Here is a 19878-nt window from a genome sequence, read left to right on the forward strand (position 1 = left end):
TTTTCAACAGACCAAAAATCTGACATCAGAACCAACACAGAATTTTGAGCCGCAAGGGCAACACCACTGAGTGGTGTCCAACCTGGGTAACTTGTTTTTGGTGGAATAAACTGAGTGTCGGACCCCCACCAACCTGATATTCATGATTTATCCAATGGATTTTACTATGGAAACCCCCAATAATAATTCCATGGTGTTTTGGTTACTCAGGATAAAGATACCATCCAGTGTGAGACCATTAATGACATAACATCCCGGCTTTGATGAGGAGGTCGGGGAAGGATCATTAATGAAGTGGACTGCGGAGATATATATATAGTAACTCGCAGGTGATTGAGAAACTGATCCTAAAAATAAGACCGTCAACAGACAAGCAGATTTCGGCAGACTGGCACCCACATGAAAGCGCATGCCTGTGGTTACCAAGTGTGGGGCTTGTGTGAACAAGGTTAAAGTCAGGGGAGACGTTCCCAGATTAGCTTTCAGGTCACGTCACCTCCACCACAGAATGGAAATTAAATGGAACACAAATTTTTGTAGCGTCAATACACGGAGGAGATACATGGACACTTACATGGACTGGACAGAACCTCAAGTGGTCCCGAATTATAGTAGAACCGTGCTACAAAGGATGGTTCAGAGAGGTCCATAGTTATTCAACACATGAAAATTCAAAAAAAATTTTAATTTTTTGAGGTGAGAGACCTAACCGGTACACAAAGCCTGCAGAACACCATAGACTCTTCCCAAAAATGGACAGATCGGAAGATATCCGGGGGCCCTTGGCTTTGTCAATACAAGTAGAGGTTGGCTAGACAAGATCTGAAGATGGATCTCACGGAGTATTCGGTTCTACTAAAGAGACCCAGCCGCTACATACCAAAAAGTGAACAGGCAAAGCCCCTTGAGCACAGGGCATACATTTTGCCCTACGGATCCTCCCCAATATAAGTCATTTCACAAAGTCTTTGGTCTCATCAATAAGAAGCAGTAAGCTCGGCACTGATGAGGGTTGGTAAAACCAAAACACAGGTCTATAGATGAGCGTCTTGTAGTTTTTGAGGAGTCGCCGGTTTGATACGACTTATTATTCATACTTAGCCTTTCGGCTAAAGAAGTCTCCGTAAACTCACTAGGTTTTATCATTTAGAACCAGCAGCTGCCAAAGCTGTACCTTAGGATTTATAACCTGTATCCTACTCTACACTGACGAGGGGCAATAACCCAGAGGTAGATGTCTACGGATGTGTCTCCAACTTCATGGCTGATGTGCTCAGCCACATATTTCTTTTCATGGCGCCTGACCACTGAATAAGTCTCCACACACTCACTGGGTTTTATCATTGAGAACTAGTACCGGTATCCTGCTCTGTACTGATGAGGGGCAATAACCCAGAAGTAGATTTCTACAGATGGGTCTCTCTTTTACTTCTTGGCTGACGTGCTAATATACATACGTCTCCTCACAGAGACCACTAAATAAGTCTCCATGCACTGACTGTGGGGGAGATTTATCAGAAGTGTCTGAGAACAGAAGTGTTCAGAGCTCAGCTTTCACATTACCCCACAGCCGTTTATAAAATGAAAGCTGAGCTCTGATTGGTTTCCATGGGCAACTAGAAGAGTTTTACCTCAGACAATTCTGATAAATCTCCCCCAAATTGAGTTTTATCAATGTAAACCAGTAGCTGCCCAAGCTGCATCTCAGGAAACATAACCAGTGCCCTGCTCTGTACTGATGAGGGCAATAACCCAGAGATATATATAACTACAGATGGATTTACTTTCCCTTTGCCGATGTGCGAATCGGAATACTTCTTCTCATGGAGCCTTACCAGAAAGCAAAACTACATACACTCACTACAGTCATGGCCAAAAGTTTTGAGAATTATACAAATGTTAATTTTTACAAAGTCTACTGCATCAGGTTTTATAATGGCAATTTGCATATACTCCAGAATGTTATAAAGTGATCAGCTTACCAGCAATTACTTGCAAAGTCAATGTTTGCCTAGAAAATTAACTTTTTCCCCCCAAACAATTTTTCAACTTAATTGCAGGTGCCTTAAAAGGAGCAGCTAACATCATTTCAGTGATTGCTCCAGTAACACAGGTGCGGGTGCTGATGAGGACAGGGCGGGAGATAAATCTGTCATGATTAAGTAAGAATCACACCACTGGACACTTTAAAAGGAGAAACATTGTTTCTCCTCTGTTAACCATGGTTATCTCTAAAGAAACACGTCCAGTCATCATTGCACCGCACAAAACTGGCCTAACAGGGAAGAGTATCGCAGCTAGAAAGATTGCACCTCAGTCACCAATCTATCGCATCATCAAGGAATTCAAGGAGAGAGGCTCCATTGTTGCCAAAAAGGCTCCAGGGCGCCCAAGAAGGACCAGCAAGCGCCAGGGGCTCCCAGCAGTGCAGAGCTTGCTCAGGAATGGCAGCAGGCAGGTGTGAGGCATCTGCACGCACTGTGAGACTGCGGAGACTCTTGGAGCAAGGCCTGGTGTCAAGGAGGGCAGCAAAGAAGCCACTTCTCTCCAAAAAAAACATCCAGGACAGACTGATATTCTGCAGAAGGTACAGGGAGTGGACTGCTGAGGACTGGGGTAAAGTCATTTTCTCTGATGAATCCTCTTTCCGATTGTTTGGAACATCTGGAAAACAGCTTGTTGGGAGAAGACAAGGTGAGTGATACCACCAGTCCTGTATCATGCCAACTGTAAAGCCTCCTGCAACCATTCATGTGTGGGGCGGCTTCTCAGCCAAGGGAATCGGCTCTCTCACTGTCTTGCCTGAAAACACATCCATGAATAAAGAATGGGACCAGAATGTCCTCCAAGAGCAACTTCTCCCAACCGTCCAAGAGCAGTTTGGTGATGAACAATGCCTTTTCCAGCATGATGGAGCTCCTGCCATAAAGCAAAGGTGATAACTAAATGGCTCATGGAACAAAACAGAGAGATTTTGGGTCCATGGCCTGGGACCTCCCCAGATCTTAATCCCATTGAGAACTTGTGGTCAATCATCAAGAGACGGGAGGACAAACAAAAACCAACAAATTGTGACAAAATGCAGCAGTGATTGTGCAGGAATGGAGGCTATCAGTCAGGATTTGGTCCAGAAGGTGATTGAGAGCTGCCAGGGAGAAATGCAGAGGTCCTGAAGAAGAAGGAACAACGCTGCAAATACTGACTCGCTGCAGTAACTCAATCTAACTGCCAATAAAAGCTTTTGTTACTCATAATATGATTGCACTTGTATTTCTGTATGTGATAAAAACATCTGACAAACCAGAGGGAAACAGATCATGTGATAATATAAGATTTGTGTCATTCTCAAAACTTATGGCCATGACTGTAGGTGTTATCATTGAGAACCAGTAGCTACCCAATCTTCACCTGAGGCATCAGAAGTAGCACCTGCCCTGCACTGATGAGAGGAGCAGCTACTCTCCCTACAGATGGGCCTTTTCATTTTTAAAGGATGTTCTGCCTTAGTTAAATTAATGTGCATTTAATTCTTGATGAAAAAAATGACTTGTGACATTGTCTTTTACATCACTGAATCACTAAGTATTGTGAATTCCACACAGATGAATTTTTGGGGGCAGAGCGCCAGAGATATAACTCTCCTATTAGCGGTCGCACACCCGTCTCTGATAAGCAGCGTGTTTGTGAAATGATGGGGCCGGGGGTCAGCGCTGTGTTATGACAGCGAGTGGTTTGGAGCTCTGGAGCAGGAATGAAACATCCCATTCTTCTACGTGTGTATACGGCATGAAGGCAGTATTCGGGAACGTCACAGTTATCCGCCACGATGAAGCTTTAATCCGCTCCATCTGCTGCACCTCTACAATGTGACCATCATGGGATTTTTTTAAAATAAAATTTGATTTCACCCTATTTTTTTTAATCCTTCTCTATTCCATATTACAATTTTAGATTAATATATCCAACCTGTTAGGAGCCAATGTGGACCCCCCACCTCGTCTCCGGATCGGTCATAGTTGGTCCTCTTCTCTTCGTTTGAAAGGATCTCATAAGCTTTGCTGACTTGAATGAATTTGTCTTCTGCAAGTCTCCCTTAGCTTCCCTGATGCCACCATCTCATAACAGCCTATGGAAGGCCGGACAAAAACTCATCTTGTGCTCCGTTGACTTCAAGGGGACTTTTAGGGCAGCTTGAAGGACAAGCCGATGCCGTAAGTTGGCTTCAAGATGGACTTGTTAAGCTTTCACCATCAACATAGTTGAGCTGCAATAGCAGACATAACCACATAACCATAACCATGAGGATAGGTGTGGCACAATTTCTTAAAAAAGTGGGCATCTTTCTTTTTTTTACGAAGACCCTACAGAACCATAATGCACCCCCTGTACAATGACCCTGATAGAATATGATAGCAGATCATTGCACAATATAAATCAGCGCTCACTCCACAAATTTCTGAGATTTAACCCCATGTGTCATGTTTTAGAAATGTACAACATTAGTCATGTGACAGCTCCCGACCCCTATACTGTCAGTATGGTTTGTGCATGACTCAGGGCCCGCTCATTGAAATGTATATTTAGAAATGATATGACTCACTAGAAAGAGAAACTGAAAATCCTCCTGCCAATCACATAGAGGCAAAAACCACAGAAAGAGGGAAACTATCATTGCAGTCAGGGCAGTAGATATAAGGTGCATGTGTAGGAGCAATAACCGGGTGCTGCTGTAAGAGGGGGTATCCAAAGGTCCCCTTGACAAGATTATAAATGGTGCATGGCCAATGGAGGGTCTTCTAGGCAAGTCTAAAGAGTCAAGATTTAGCTCTAGACATCCCATAAACATATACGTTTATATAAGGTCTCAGATTTGGGCTTAAAAAAATTGACTCTTTTGGGCGTAAGCTAAGAATTTCTGCAGAATATAGGAAATATTTTCCATTGCACGTATAATAGGGCATCTCCAAATGCAAATCTGAAAAAGGGTGTCATTTTAGGCCAGACCATTGTTGCCCCAGAACATCGTCTGATCCAAGTCCAATTGTGTCTGGTCCGTGGAGAACAGTCTATATCAGTGGTGGCGAACCTATGGCACTGGTGCCAGAGGCGGCACTCGGAGCCCTCTCTGTGGGCACCCAGGCCATTACCCCAACATGAAGTTCACCAGACAGGACTCAAAGAATCTTCCTACAGAACCTTCCTACAATGATAGGGGAATTTTCCCTCCTCCTTTCAACTGCGTTGGTGTCTTTAGGAGGCTGAACGATTGAAAGTTGTCAAAGAACAAGGAGAAATACATTACTGCTTAAAATTGCTGTGCTGGCACTTTGCTATAAATAAGTGGCTTTTGGTTGAAGTTTGGGCACTCAGGATCCAAAAGGTTCGCCATTACTGGTCTATGTGGTCCAATATTATGGTCAACGCAGCTCATTTCATTGATCCTTCACTATTCTATAGCAAAGAGTATATTAGAAAATAATTGTGTTACTAAAGGAAGCCTATAAATTGGACATTTCACCACCTCATTGTATACAGTAGGGTCTTCAACACAGTTTCAGGGCAACTTTGATTTATCTTTGCAGCCCCCTCGGTTGCTGAGATATCACTTCTGGTATCTGACCATTATAATCCTCTCCACTGTCAGAGAGAAGGAGCTGGACCAAATAAGGAGCGGGTATGTGCTATGCTACTCTCTCTCTCTCTGACATAGAGAAAAGTATCATAACACATGTCCCCTCCTCCACTCCAGCACCTCATCTCTGACAGTAGAGAGGCTTACAATTCTTCTCTGACACCGAGAAGATTTTCATAACACATGTCCCCTCCTCTGCTCGAGCACCTCCTCTCTGACAGTGGAGAGGATTACATGGACCAGATACCAGGCTCATTTTTGGAACTATTAATACACAAAAGTCATTGAAACATAAAAATGTTCTAAAATTTAATAAAAGGTTCCCTCAGAATCTTAATAAAACCCTGAACCAATTTGGAAATATTCCTAAGTAGCTCCAAGTTCTGTAGCTTCCAACCTCAGTAGTAACTCGTGGTAGAGTGACGACTCAATGGAAGACCAAAGGTGACGCAGTCCATAGCTCCTGAAACTTTTTGAAAAAGACCAAGACCGTGGATGAGATTTTGCCCGGATTTGAAGAGCTAAGCTTTTTGTCAGATCCATTGTGCAGAGCCTCTTCTTCAGCCAGCGCACACCTACACACATAGAATCACAAAACCATCTGCTTATTTTATTGTTTGCAAGCTTTAGTGGATTCTTTCGCTTTGCAATCCAACAAGTGTCGCCATCTGGATACAAGACGTGCCCGTTACGACACAGCAGCTTCTTTTTTCTCATCAAAACAACCAAATATATTTCTTACAAATTCATTATGGCGAGCCGGGGGAAATGCATGTTTATAGTTACTCGTGATCTGCAGCGGCCGTCATGGAGAGAGACGCCAAGTCACACAACATCCTGAGTGAGAACATGTACAGAACACTGGCTCGTTCCTGGAAATCGGGCTGATCAAGGCTACGATTCTCCTGAAAAGTGTCCACCGAGTGTTTTTACTTTGTTTTTTATTCAAACCACTTAGATTTAGGAATCCACAAGGTCTAAATTATTATAGAAGCGACTGGAGTACATTTTGGCCAGTAGAGGCAATGGAAACCAATTTGTCCATAACGCATCCAATGCAACTGCCCTACACAACGGTCAGACGTAATTTCGACAGACTGGAACAAAACTAGGGATGGTGTCATATCAGGGCCGTTGAGGGAACCTTCCTTCCTGTTCAACCCTTGGTGTGACATGCCGTCACTCTCTTCCTCCTTTACGTCTAGTTTTTTCCCTTACGGCTTAATCGGAGAATAAACTAGACTGAGTAAGGAAAGAAGAGTGTAATGAACCTAACAACAAGGGGCAGAATTTAGGACTAGGTTGGTCAATAGGCCCCCAAAATATTGATCAACCACTGAGTAGAGGCCCTAAGCCGGCATTGCATGACCCGGGGATTGTATCTTGTAAGGTCAGGTGGGGGCATACCTAGATAGCACCGGCACCAAAAACACTCACCTAAAGTCTCAGGATAATCTAGAATAGAAGAAGAAAACAAAAATGACAACGGAAGAGGACGGCGCCTCGTGTGATAACGTCAGGATAATTGGTTTCAGGTAAGTATTGAAAGGTGCTCGCCTGATGGCCACTTGTAAGTGTGCAATACGGAAATCAATGGGGGAATGCTTTTCACTCTTTTGGGAATCTCCTTTGATGGTTACTTCAGCAGCTCCCAGTTGCTCCAGTGACCGGTATCCAGAGGAACCGTAAGTATACAAGTATATAAACGGGTGCGCTTGTAACCAAATGCAGAGGGAAAAATAGATCTAGGCTTGATATAGAGCCATTTCATATTTATTTCAACGGTATAAGAATTTGAATCGGCAGTCATCAGCTCCCGTCTATCCTGCAATTATATTTATGGTCTGATAAAGGGTTTTCCCGAAACGCGTTACCATTGAACTTCAAATTCTTATACCGTCAAAATAAATAAAACTTTTCTCCTTATTATATCGGGATAAACTAGGGAAGGCTGCTCAGCCAATCATTGGCTTGGGCAGGTCATGGCTACCACCATCGATTGGCTGACCAGCCTAGTCTTTCCACAGGTGTCTAAAGATGCACAGAAAGTGAAGTGCAATGGGGACAAGAACTTGCTCTACCAGGGCAATGGTAACTCTATTTTTTTAAAAAATCTGGACCTAAAAGAGGTCAATATAAAAGGTGTAAGGAAGACAAGTATGAGAAGTTTCAAGTGCTTGGTTAAGAAGATGCAACGGTCTATTAACGGCACTTTGGGGGACTCCAATTTTAGTCATCAAGTTGGGGTCCAACATTCCAAGGCACAGAGATCCGTCTCATATATGGTCCTTCATTCATGGAGTAGTACACATAACTTTCCAGGTTGAAGGAGGACAAAAATTTCTGCTCAGGTGCATACAGGCGATACACTCATCCACACAAACCTGCGGTTTACACTTATCAACGTGTGCAGCGCATCCAATACAGAGACAATGGGGCACATTTACTTACCCGGTCCAGTCGCGATCCTGCGGCGGGTTCTCCGTCGCTGATTCGGGTTCTTCCGGGATTCACTAAGGTCCGTGCGTTGATATTCACCAGGTGTCGCTGCTGCGCCGAGGTCCGCCGGAGTTCATCTGCTTTTTTCTGGTGTATGTGAGTGCTTGATTTTGCGACACAAATGGCTTTTTAAATTCCGCGATTTTTCCGAATCTTTCGGGTTGTCCGGTGGCCACGCCCCCGATTTCTGTCGCATGAAAATCGGCGCGATTGCGCCAAAAACCGATCGCGTGCGCCACAATCCCGTGAAATACAGCGCAAAGCAGAAATATTCGTGAAAAACCCGACGGATTCGCGGCTGCGGACGCTTAGTAAATGTGCCCCAATGTATGGAGAATGAAAGTATCTGGACGTCTCTGCGAGCCATGAGGGTATCCAAGGCAGAGGAGCGTCCGGATCAATAGCAGATACACAAGGCACGTGCAGGCCAGGGAGAGGACGGGAGGACACACAGCAGGACGCCTGCTCATGGAAAACTCTGCCTCAAATTTATACTGCTTGGAAGAAAAGCTGATATCTGGAACAGTCCGGGCTTGGAAGAGAGAATTATTTCCTGAGTTGGGAATTAAGTCCTACCCACTATGGTATGCCGGCCTGCAGGAGAGCCGGAGCAGTCACGCAACTCCCAGCAATTCTCCACTGGAGAATTTCATCCAGAATTCCTGTAAGGATCCATTACACTGATAATACAACTGCGGGAGAGGGAGGAGACATATCTATGGAGTTATATCAGTCTCCAACAATGTATCTCATATCCATCCATCTCATATCTATCCATCTATCTCATATCTATCTCATATCTATCTCATATCTATCTCATATCTATCTATCTCATATCTATCTATCTATCTATCTATCTATCTATCTATCTATCTATCGCATATCTATCTATCTATCTCTCTCATATCTATCTATCTATCTATCTATCTCATATCTATATATTCTATCGATCCCATATCTATCTATCTATCTCATCTCATATCTCTCTCTCACTCTATCCATCTCTCTCAAGCTTGAAAAAGGCTACTTGTAGCTGAAACGTCGCTGTCGTTATTGTACATGGAATAAAGAGGAAGAACACTTTTTTTTTACCACTTAAACCGGTGTGCTGCGCAGTTTCCTTGTTGTTTATCGCTGGAGGTCCTTGGGCCCGGACCTGAGAAGCTTGCACCCACCTGCACAAGATATTGAATGTGCTGCTTGGACTTTCTATACGTATCTATCTATCTCCTATCTATCTATGTATCTATCTATCTATCTATCTATGTATCTATCTATCTCATATTTATCTATCTATCCCATATCTATCTATCTATCTATGTATCTATCTCATATCTATCTATCTCATATCTATCTATGTATCTATGTATCTATCTATGTATCTATCTATCTATGTATCTATCTATCTATCTATGTATCTATCTATGTATCTAAGCTTGAGGAAGGCTCACACTTTGAATATAGAATAAATCCACTTATCGTTTTGCACAATTCTACGTCTGGAGAACTGTTATTACCTTTCTTTCTATCCATCCCTCCATCCCCTATCTATTTCTCCCTCTATCGCCTATCTATTTCTCCCTCCATCCCATATCTATCCATCCCTCCATCCCATATCTATCCATCCCTCCATCCCATATCTATCCATCTATCTCATATATCCGTCTCACGTGACATGAGGGTGGGTTATGCTGTGACAGGTTGGTAATGTGGGGAGAGGTGAGATATGAAGCAGGTTAGTAGAGCTTTACTGTAGGGCTCAGGTACTAATCACATTATTCTAAAAATAACCGTAGCCTGTGACCCTCTGACTATTACTTTGTGAGCAGCGATAAGTCCCTGAATAGGGATAACGGAGTAAGTTCACCTTATGATATCACAATGACTTTTGCCAGATGATAAGCTCCGCTCCATACTGTACATCTATTCTTAGCTGACATTTCCTACGTAAAGCCAAAGTCATCAGCAGTAATGGAAGGATTCTCCTCTGCCTCCAACTTCTCACACATTTTGAAGAAATCATTTTAGGATTCTTGGATATGCCATTTATAAATTGAACTTTGTGCCAGACTCTTGTGATTCGGATCTGCCCCTTTCACCACCACACACATGTTTACCATTTAGGTGCACTTTGAATTTTCTTTCTAGCGCCCACAGTTGCAGAGATATCAGTCCCAGTATTTGACCATTGTAATCCTCTCTAGTGTCAGAGAGGAGGATCTGGGCGGGAGCACGTGTTATCAGCTTTTACTTGTCAGAGAAGATTATTATAACACACGCCCCCTCCTCTGCTCCACCTCTTAGACAGAGGAGAGGATTATAATGGTCAGATACCAGGACTGAGATCTCAGCAACCATGGGGGCTAGAAAGAAAATTCAAAGTGTTGCTGAATCTCTGTAGCACATAACGTGTTCATCAAAGGACCTCTTTCACTGACTCTAATGAATCAACAAAGTCACTTTTGGAATAATTTTTCCTTTTTCATCTCATGAGGGATCTCCTCTCCCTTATGAAGCTGATGATGATGACACACATTGATTCTGAGGTGTGAGGTACCTTCTACCATGTCTGCTCTCCTGTCACCACACTCGTACACAGTCTGTGCCTTCTGTGCAATCCTCCCCTATGTGTTATCTGTTGTCTCCCGCCCCTCTCGGATCTCCTGTGTACTACTCCTCATCTAACGGAAAAGGAAGGTGGACAGAAGACAGGAACTTGGTGCTGCCTCATCTGTGTCATATACAACAGGACAACCAACTATGTGAAGGAGTTACACAGATTTCACAGCGGAATAATTGGGTGGAAAAGAAAGTGACTTTACGGAGGACTCGACATTATACAAACCAGGAATAAAATAAATAATCTACCATAAAAATCAATCATGATAAACCAATGACGCTTATTCATAGATCCAGGCATCATGTGGGAATCTTCTTATATTTTTTATCTATGGTCTCCTTCCTTCTAAAATCAACTTTTACATTTATGATAATGAGCATGAACGGTACTTAGGGGTGTTACCAGAGTATGTGCTGCAGCTTCACATGCTGTTACAATGTTACAAGGGGGAGACAGTCTAACAGTCTATAAAGCCAAAGCAAAGATTGGCTCAGGAAAAGCCCCTATAGGCCATTTGCATAATTGTAAAAGTTGATTTTAGAAGGAAGGAGGCCATGGATAACAAATATAAGAAGATTACCACAGTCACGGTGCCTGGATCTATGAGTAAGTGCCCCCTGGTTTATCAGGATGGATTTTGATAGTAGATTTCCTTCAGCTCTGGTAAGTGTACATCTTGAATTTTGCATTGGCAAATTCCACAGTAATATCCCTCTCCTGTTGAAAGAAATGTGAGGCTGAAAAATATATTTTACAGGTGTAACATGAGAATATGATGTGGTTCTGTACCTGTAGAAGGACGCCATGGATGTGGTTCTGCCGTATCGTAGAGTCATTGGTATCGGGGAGACTCCTCAGCAGGTTTGCTGCAGTTTCGGGAATGTCTTGTACCATGAGGAAAGGCACAAGGGCCTGCGCTGCCATCTCCCGGGAACGGTAAACTGGGGAGTGGCCACACCTGAGAGGGGAGAAAAAAGGGAAAATTTGTGTAGAACCTGAATATTACACAACTATGAAGAGAAATTATACTGTATCTATGCGTCATCTGAAGACTTGTTTTTTCCGATGTACAGCTACAATTTCCAAGCACAGACACACTAGGGGAGATCTATCAATCTGTCTATGCCAGAAAACTGGAGGAATCTGCACATAAAAATGGCGAGCACCACATTAAAGGGAACGTGTCACCAGGAACCCATTTTTTGCTCCCCCTCATGTGGCCATAGAGAATAGTGTAGCATTTGCCCAAAAGTTTTTGTAGTAAAGATGGTTTTTACTGAAAAAAGATAAGTTAAATCAAGGTTTACCTGACTGTATGCAGAGATGAGTCCCTAGTCCCATGGGCGCACCCCCCCCCCCCTCGGGAAACTGCTCAGTCATGCTCCATTTCAAAATTTAAAAAAAAACTCCCATCTCCCCCTTAGCTCCGCCTCCGCACCGTTTTCCCCTCCGGACATGATACACATGGCGACCCACCCCCGACTCCTGCGTGGACAGAATCAGTGGGCAGACATTTACAAATGGATACAGAGACCAGGCGGTCAATGTTTCCGTTCGGGTTTGGCCTGAACAGATTTCCGAACAGCCGAGCCAGCAAATTGTCCCCCCTAGAAGTAGCCATGGTTATGATTGGACAGGAATGTTCCCCTTGCCATTCATAGACATGGCTAGTAGATAGGGGCATTAAGTTGCCTGATTGGATGTTGAGCACCAATCCGGCAATATGTCCAGGCTGCACCCCATCATTGGGTCTGCTCATCTCCACTCTTGGACAACGCAGTCTCTTCTTTCACGAGTTTGCAAAAGTTGGATCAGAGTTTCATAATTTATCATTTCAGTTTTCTGAAACAGCGCCACCGCTATGCACAGGCCGTTCCTGGTACTGCAGTAGATACAAATCTTAAGTTCTCAGTGACTTTGTAACCATCTTTTTCCACTTATAGTAAAAAGAAAACTCCCCTTCACGCACTAATTATTCAGCGTTGTAATGAGCGTACAATGTAATAATACATTACGTAGGAGCGGTTTATAGTCAGATTCATCTGAGGACACATCCTGACATTTGTGTAATGAGTGCAAGGCTCCTGACATGGCCCCCGTTACTTTTTCGCGGTGGTGAGTCACCTATTCTATCCTGTATTATTTATAAATTATCAGCTGGAAAGCGGCACGCATTCCTCCAGCGCTGACTGTGGCTGTGGCTAATGGATAAAGCATCCACAGGAAAGAGACATCATTGTGGCAGGGCCGTGACTCATCTCCGTAATACTCCGAATTCTCATGGTAACCCAGACGCACGACAGCTGTGAGAAGAAGAGAATGGAGGGACATGGAAAGCACATGCTGTACCGAGACCCCACATCACAACGCAAGGGATAGGCAACCTTGGAGACATGGAGACCTACCAAAATCATACCGAAGGATCACAAGATCTACCGCGACATAAACAAGAGAATTGTTAGGAAACTGGGCCAAAACTGTATGAATGAAACGTGTGGAGCTCATATTATACTTCATTAAGAAGAAATAATCTCAAAGTGATGTCATACTCAACTTCACGATATCTGGACACTCCCGCCCCAACACCAACCACAGCAAGTTCTACTCAAGTCCCTCCTCCCTCTGAGACAATCGCCGACCAAAACATTAACTTCCTGCATTGAAATGGACCAGGAAGAGACAGGTGGTCCAAAAAGAGATTGGTGAGGGATCAGTTCTAATATGTTCTAGAGAAATGATGGTGGACCTTTTAGAGGTCAAGTGCCCAACTACCGCCAAAAACCCGCTTATTGATCACAAAGTGCTGACATTAATTTAATCAGAAACTTATTGTTCCTTGCTCTGCTACAGCTTTCAATTATATTGAGGACACTAATACTGTTGAAAGAAGGAAGGGAATTTGGATAATTATGGCATCTCCCATTGTGTCTTTCTTATCACTGTCAATCATCACGGACAGAGACAGGAAAAGGGAAATGGGAGGGAGCAGTACGAGTCATAACTCTCCTGCTGCAGCTCCTCCTGATCATCAGAGCTTAGAAAACTAAACAAAGAATCACAGAGAGTCTGCACACAGCACAAAAGTAAGTAGCAGGACCGCTGAATCCCGGGGAAGGGAGCGGTATGTGTCATAACTCTCCTGCTGCAGTTCCTCCCAATCATCAGAGCTTAGAAAAGTAAACAAAGAATCACAGAGAGTCTGCACACAGCACAAAAGTAAGTAGCAGGACTGCTGAATCACTTGATGAACCTTTAGGAATTAGCCACAGTTAGCAAGTATCTGTTGACGCAGCAGTATTTGACAATTCAAGTTAAAATACACTGTTGAACTTCTGAACATGCCCTCTATTGTATGTGGTTTCTAAAAACATAGAGCAAGTTGCTTCTTTATTCCGCCAGTGGACAATGTCCTTTGTGCAAAACAGACCCTTCGGTGGTAATGGAAGGGGAGAATTTGGTAGAAATCTGCTCAACGATGATTCCATAACAGTGAAAACGGACAGATCTCAGACCCCTGGTCTACAGAACCAGGCCAAGTATACCCATACATCTCCAGACTCATCTGTTTTAGTAAATACTTTAATTTCTGATAAAGTAACAATTGATGTGCCTCTTTTCTACGAATGATGTAATTCTTCTTAGAAAAAGTAATTTTATGGGGAATTCAAGTGTTTACTAAAACAGACACGTCAAGGAGAGATGTTCCATAAGGTCACGTCCCGTGTAGAGAACGTGTCTCGCAGTTCCTCAATGACCATGACAAAGCGATGTTTGGGATATGGGTATTAAACGGAATAATCTAATTTAGAAAAAAAAAACTTTTCTTAGTCTTAATGGGTATTATGGGTTTTTAGAAAAAGGATTCCTGGTATATTCAACTACCTGTAGCTTGTGAGAGCTACTTCAGCTTCACTGGTCAATGACCTCAACTTCACTCGTCAAGTGGCCTGTATGTAGCTCAGGTCCCATTAAAGCGGGTTGAAAAACATAGCTGTTTTCTTCTAGAAACAGCTCCACACTTGACCAGGGGTGGTGGTGGTATTGAAACTGGGCTCCATTCACTTCCATACAGCTAAGCTGCAATACCGGGACATACCATGGTCAAGTGTGGCGCTGTTTTTACAAGAGAGCAGCCATGTTTTTTAACCACTGAATCAAGTGAAATATCTGCACTGTAGAAAGTGAACAAAAGGAGACTATATTAAATCAGGTAAACCAAGGTATACACTTACTACAAAGAGCATATGACCCTTTGGAGGACCCGTCCTGTATTACATGGACAGGCTATTAAACTTAGTACAATGAGCATATGACCCTTTGGAGGACCCGTCCTGTCCTGTATTACATGGACAAGCTATTAAACTTACTACAAAGAGCATATGACCCTTTGGAGGACCCGTCCTGTCCTGTATTACATGGACAAGCTATTAAACTTACTACAAAGAGCATATGACCCTTTGGAGGACCCGTCCTGTCCTGTATTACATGGACAAGCTATTAAACTTGCTACAAAGAGCATATGACCCTTTGGAGGACCCGTCCTGTCCTGTATTACATGGACAAGCTATTAAACTTACTACAAAGAGCATATGACCCTTTGGAGGACCCGTCCTGTCCTGTATTACATGGACAAGCTATTAAACTTACTACAAAGAGCATATGACCCTTTGGAGGACCCGTCCTGTCCTGTATTACATGGACAGGCTATTAAACTTGCTACAAAGAGCATATGACCCTTTGGAGGACCCGTCCTGTCCTGTATTACATGGACAAGCTATTAAACTTGCTACAAAGAGCTTATGACCCTTTGGAGGACCTGTCCTGTCCTGTATTACATGGACAAGCTATGAAACTTGCTACAAAGAGCATATGACCCTTTGGAGGACCCGTTCTGCCCTGTATTACATGGACAAGCTATTAAACTTACTACAAAGAGCATATGACCCTTTGGAGGACCCGTCCTGTCCTGTATTACATGGACAAGCTATTAAACTTACTACAAAGAGCATATGACCCTTTGGAGGACCCGCCCTGTCCTGTATTACATGGACAAGCTATTAAACTTACTACAAAGAGCTTATGACCCTTTGGAGGACCTGTCCTGTCCTGTATTACATGGACAAGCTATGAAACTTGCTACAAAGAGCATATGACCCTTTGGAGGACCCGCCCTGTCCTGTATTACATGGACAAGCTATTAAACTTACTACAAAGAGCATATGACCCTTTGGAGGACCCGTCCTGTCCTGTATTTCACGGACATGCCATTGATTTGAAAGGACACACTGTAATACCACATGTCGCCAGTGGTGGTGCTGTAGAAAAATAAAACAGAACACTTACTACTCTACAGATCAAAGCTGATCAAGATTTGTGATTAGTTCCTTCTCCCTTGTTACAGGTCCAAACCTTTTAATGTTCTCCTACTTTGGGTGGAGTTGCGCTTAAAGTTTACAAAGCATCCTAACAATGCCTTAAAATCGGCAATCTTTAAAGCAAAAAAAAAAAAAAAATTCTCGTTGTCGGGAAAAAACATCTTGTAAATGTTTAAAAGATCGGTTCTCCAAAGAGGAAATAACTGGTTGTAAACTCCTTAGACACAGAAACTCAGTTGTTGTTCATTGAAAATAATAAAGAATGTGTCTGGGCTTCATGGAGATTCTTTCCACCGCCCCCCCCCCCCCCCGGTTCTGCCATATATTAAGCCTCAGGACGTGCATGTACATTTCTCTTCTTAGCGCATATAAACAACACATATTGTTGCAGATGTTTAGATTTCTATATTAACAGAGACGGACGGCCCTGCTGAAGAATGTCCTCCTTTCTATTCTGACCTTCGGGGGGGAAATGATTTCCCAAAGGAATTTGGCTCTGGCTCAGTGGGAAGTCTGGAAAATGGGACGGGGGCCAAGTTGTTCTCCTGGCAGCGACAAGCGAGCGCAGGGGACTTCTCAGAGAGCATATGAAACGCAGATCTTTTATTACACGCTTGTGCATCTGGTTACATAAGGTGCGGCTCTCGGCGGGTAAACACATAATTACATTTCAGTTCATTATAGAAAAAAAAAAAATCCCGCTCGCTGTATCGTTTCCCATCAGTGCCGGGAAGGGAGGAAAAGGGGGGGAAAAAAAATTGGAAAATGTAAATAGTAACGAGTCCTGTGAAGTCCAGGAGCACTAAAAATTTTTACAATGCCACAGTCAGAAGCCGGGGGGTAATGCGGGGGTCTTTGTTAGAGGGGTAAAACAACATTTTAAGTCAAACTTTTTGACACAAAAACTTTTTTAAGGTAGCTCTAAATTTCCAAGATAAATTTAAAAGAGGCCTTGCAGGACCTCCATGTTTTTTGTAATGTGTGTAAGTGTGGGGGGAGCAAGATTTTAGGTCATTTACTAATCTATTAACTTATTTAATAGTTCTTATCCTCTTTCTTGATATGTAAAGTGAAAGTGAGAATGGGGGGTCCGATGTACCCCAGTCGGACTCCTTGTTGCTCCCCAATTGAGTGGAGCAGACGGTCGTGCATATCCGCGCTGCCCCGTTCATCTCTATAAAGCTGACTGAGATTTCCAAGTGCCGTACTCGGTTATGTCTGACAGCTCCAAAGAGATGAACAAGGCAGGGCGGACATGCACGTCCGGGGAACAACAAGGGACCGACTGTGGAACATCGGACCCCTCATTCTAGTGGTCTGGGGGTCCTATCCCAGAGACTCCCAGTGATCAGCAAGTTAGGCCCTATCTAGTGCATAGGGCTTAATTTGTTTTGTGGGAGATCCCCTTTAAAGGACATCTACCACCAGGATGAAGGATTGTAAACCAAGCACACCGCCCTACTGGTATGTGCCCCCTCTGTTACGATCCGCTCTTCTTTTAGCTTCTTATGCCCTTGGTTTGACAAAAAAGGCTTTAAAATTATACAAAATAGCCTGCGGGGATCCAGGCTCAATTAACAACTATGGAGCTAAGAGCCCCTCAGGCTTATTTGCATAATTTGTAAAGCCTATTTTTTGTGGAAACTAGGGCAAAAGAAACTAAAACAAGGCAGATCCTAGCAGAGGGGGCACACACCAGCATGTAAGTGTGCTTGGTTTACAATCCTTTATCCTGGTGGTAAATTTCCTTTAAGGTCCTAGAAGGAAGATTAGTCAACAAGAGATCACAAGAGCCTCCATTTGTGGCCATTTTTTATGGACAGGACTGGCAGGTAGAAGACATCTCTGAACTAGCTGCTACACTTAATATATCAAGAATGCAGGGCACCTTGCACCTACTTAATAGATGTATATTTGTAAATTACCTAATATCCAGCCCCCCAAACTTAAACACATTACAAAAAACATGATGTAAAGTGGCCAACCCCTTTAATACGAATGACGTAATCTTGGAATAGGTCATTGATATCAAATATGTCAACCAGTCAATTGCTTTCACACTGTACAAGGCCCAGCATGGTGACATTTATAGTGGTTGTTTCTGGTATTGCAGCTCTATTCTGTTGACTTGGATGGGGCTGACTTGCAGAAAGGGCATCTGCCAGATCTTAGAGCCTCCTGAGCAGCGAGGTCCTTTAATAATTATTCTTTATTTATATAGCGCACACAGCATTGCAAATCAGTCCCTGTCCGCATGGGGCTCACAATCTAAACGACCTAACAGTATGTTTTGGAGTGTGGGAGGAAACCGGAGGACCCGGAGGAAACCCACACAAACACTGAGAGAACATACAAACTCTTTGCAGATGTTGACCTGGGTGGGATTCGAACCCAGGAATCCAGCGCTGCAAGGCAGAAGCGCTACTCACTCAGCCACCGTGCCGCACTGTAAAAGAACAGGTTTGACAACCTTTGGTAGAATATTAAAATTTGGGTCTGTTGAGAAATATATCATGAGAATTGAAGTTGAGGGGTGTTATAGTTTTAAACTATTTACAGTGTAAGGGGTTAACTTGCTAATCAATGGAAATTTAATTGCTGGAACTTAAAATGGTTACAAAACTTAGGGGCCCCTTGTACCCATGAATGAATGGAGGGGCTGGTCCTGATTGCAATGCTGCTCCATTTATTTTTTAAGGTTATTTGTAGATTGATTAAATTGTCACAATTAAATTGTCAAATATTATGCATAGTTAAATAAGAATAGAGACGGGGCCATGTTTTTGTCAGAGGGGCGTCCTAGGAGCTTGGCCTCCACCAATCAGCAACTTATGATGGAAAATTACCAGAATACTCCTCTAAAATTAAACATTTTAGCTGACAAAGACCACCACTAGAGGGAGCTCCGGAGCTGACAGCAAACTTCTGATTAATATTTTTAAGTATGGTTTACTTTTTTCACCCAAAATACCATTGTCTCACCAAAATGCTACTTTTAACGATCGTGGTTATTAATAAAACAGCAAAAAATGTTGCTAACCCTGTGGATTTTTTACATTTATTTATTTTTTAAACAAGAATTTCTGTTAATTTTTGTTTTAATAATAATAATTCGTTATTTATATTACCGTATATACTTGAGTATATACACCTAAATAACATTGATTGTTATGTTATATAGAATTGTTTCCCCTAAATCCCTTCCTCATCCAATCCCTTCCCTTCCTTGGTTGAACTTGATGGACAAGTGTCTTTTCTCAACCGTATAAACTATGAAACTATAAGCCGACCCAAGTATAACCCGATGCCCCTAATTTTACCACAAAAACCTGGGAAAACCTATTGACTTAAGTATAAGCCGAGGGTGGTAAATGCATTGGTCACAGCCTCCCAGCATATAGCCTGCCGGACCCTGCCCCATAGTATATAGCCATCACCTGCCCCCCAGTATATAGCCTGCCAGCCCATATCCCCAGTATATAGCCAGCCCCCTGCCCCAGTATATAGCCAGCCCCCTGCCCCAGTATATAGCCAGCCCCCTGCCCCAGTATATAGCCAGCCCCCTGCCCCAGTATATAGCCAGCCCCCTGCCCCAGTATATAGCCAGCCCCCTGCCCCAGTATATAGCCAGCCCCCTGCCCCAGTATATAGCCAGCCCCCTGCCCCAGTATATAGCCAGCCCCCTGCCCCAGTATATAGCCAGCCCCCTGCCCTAGTATATAGCCAGCAGTGGGGGAAGCCAGAAAGGTGAG

General features: G+C 43.3%; 1 protein-coding gene across 1 annotated transcript in view; it reads right to left on the reverse strand.

The window, feature by feature from the left end:
- The window catches only part of THADA (THADA armadillo repeat containing), a 354225-nt gene that overhangs the window by 121503 nt on the left and 212844 nt on the right, over positions 1 to 19878 (reverse strand). Inside the window, exon 29 of the mRNA XM_072140258.1 lies at positions 11541 to 11709. Coding sequence (XP_071996359.1) covers positions 11541 to 11709 — 169 coding nt within the window. The remainder of the gene's footprint in view (positions 1 to 11540; positions 11710 to 19878) is intronic.

Source organism: Engystomops pustulosus, chromosome 3 (genome assembly GCF_040894005.1).
Source record: "Engystomops pustulosus chromosome 3, aEngPut4.maternal, whole genome shotgun sequence".
In the NCBI taxonomy this organism is placed as follows: domain Eukaryota; kingdom Metazoa; phylum Chordata; class Amphibia; order Anura; family Leptodactylidae; genus Engystomops; species Engystomops pustulosus.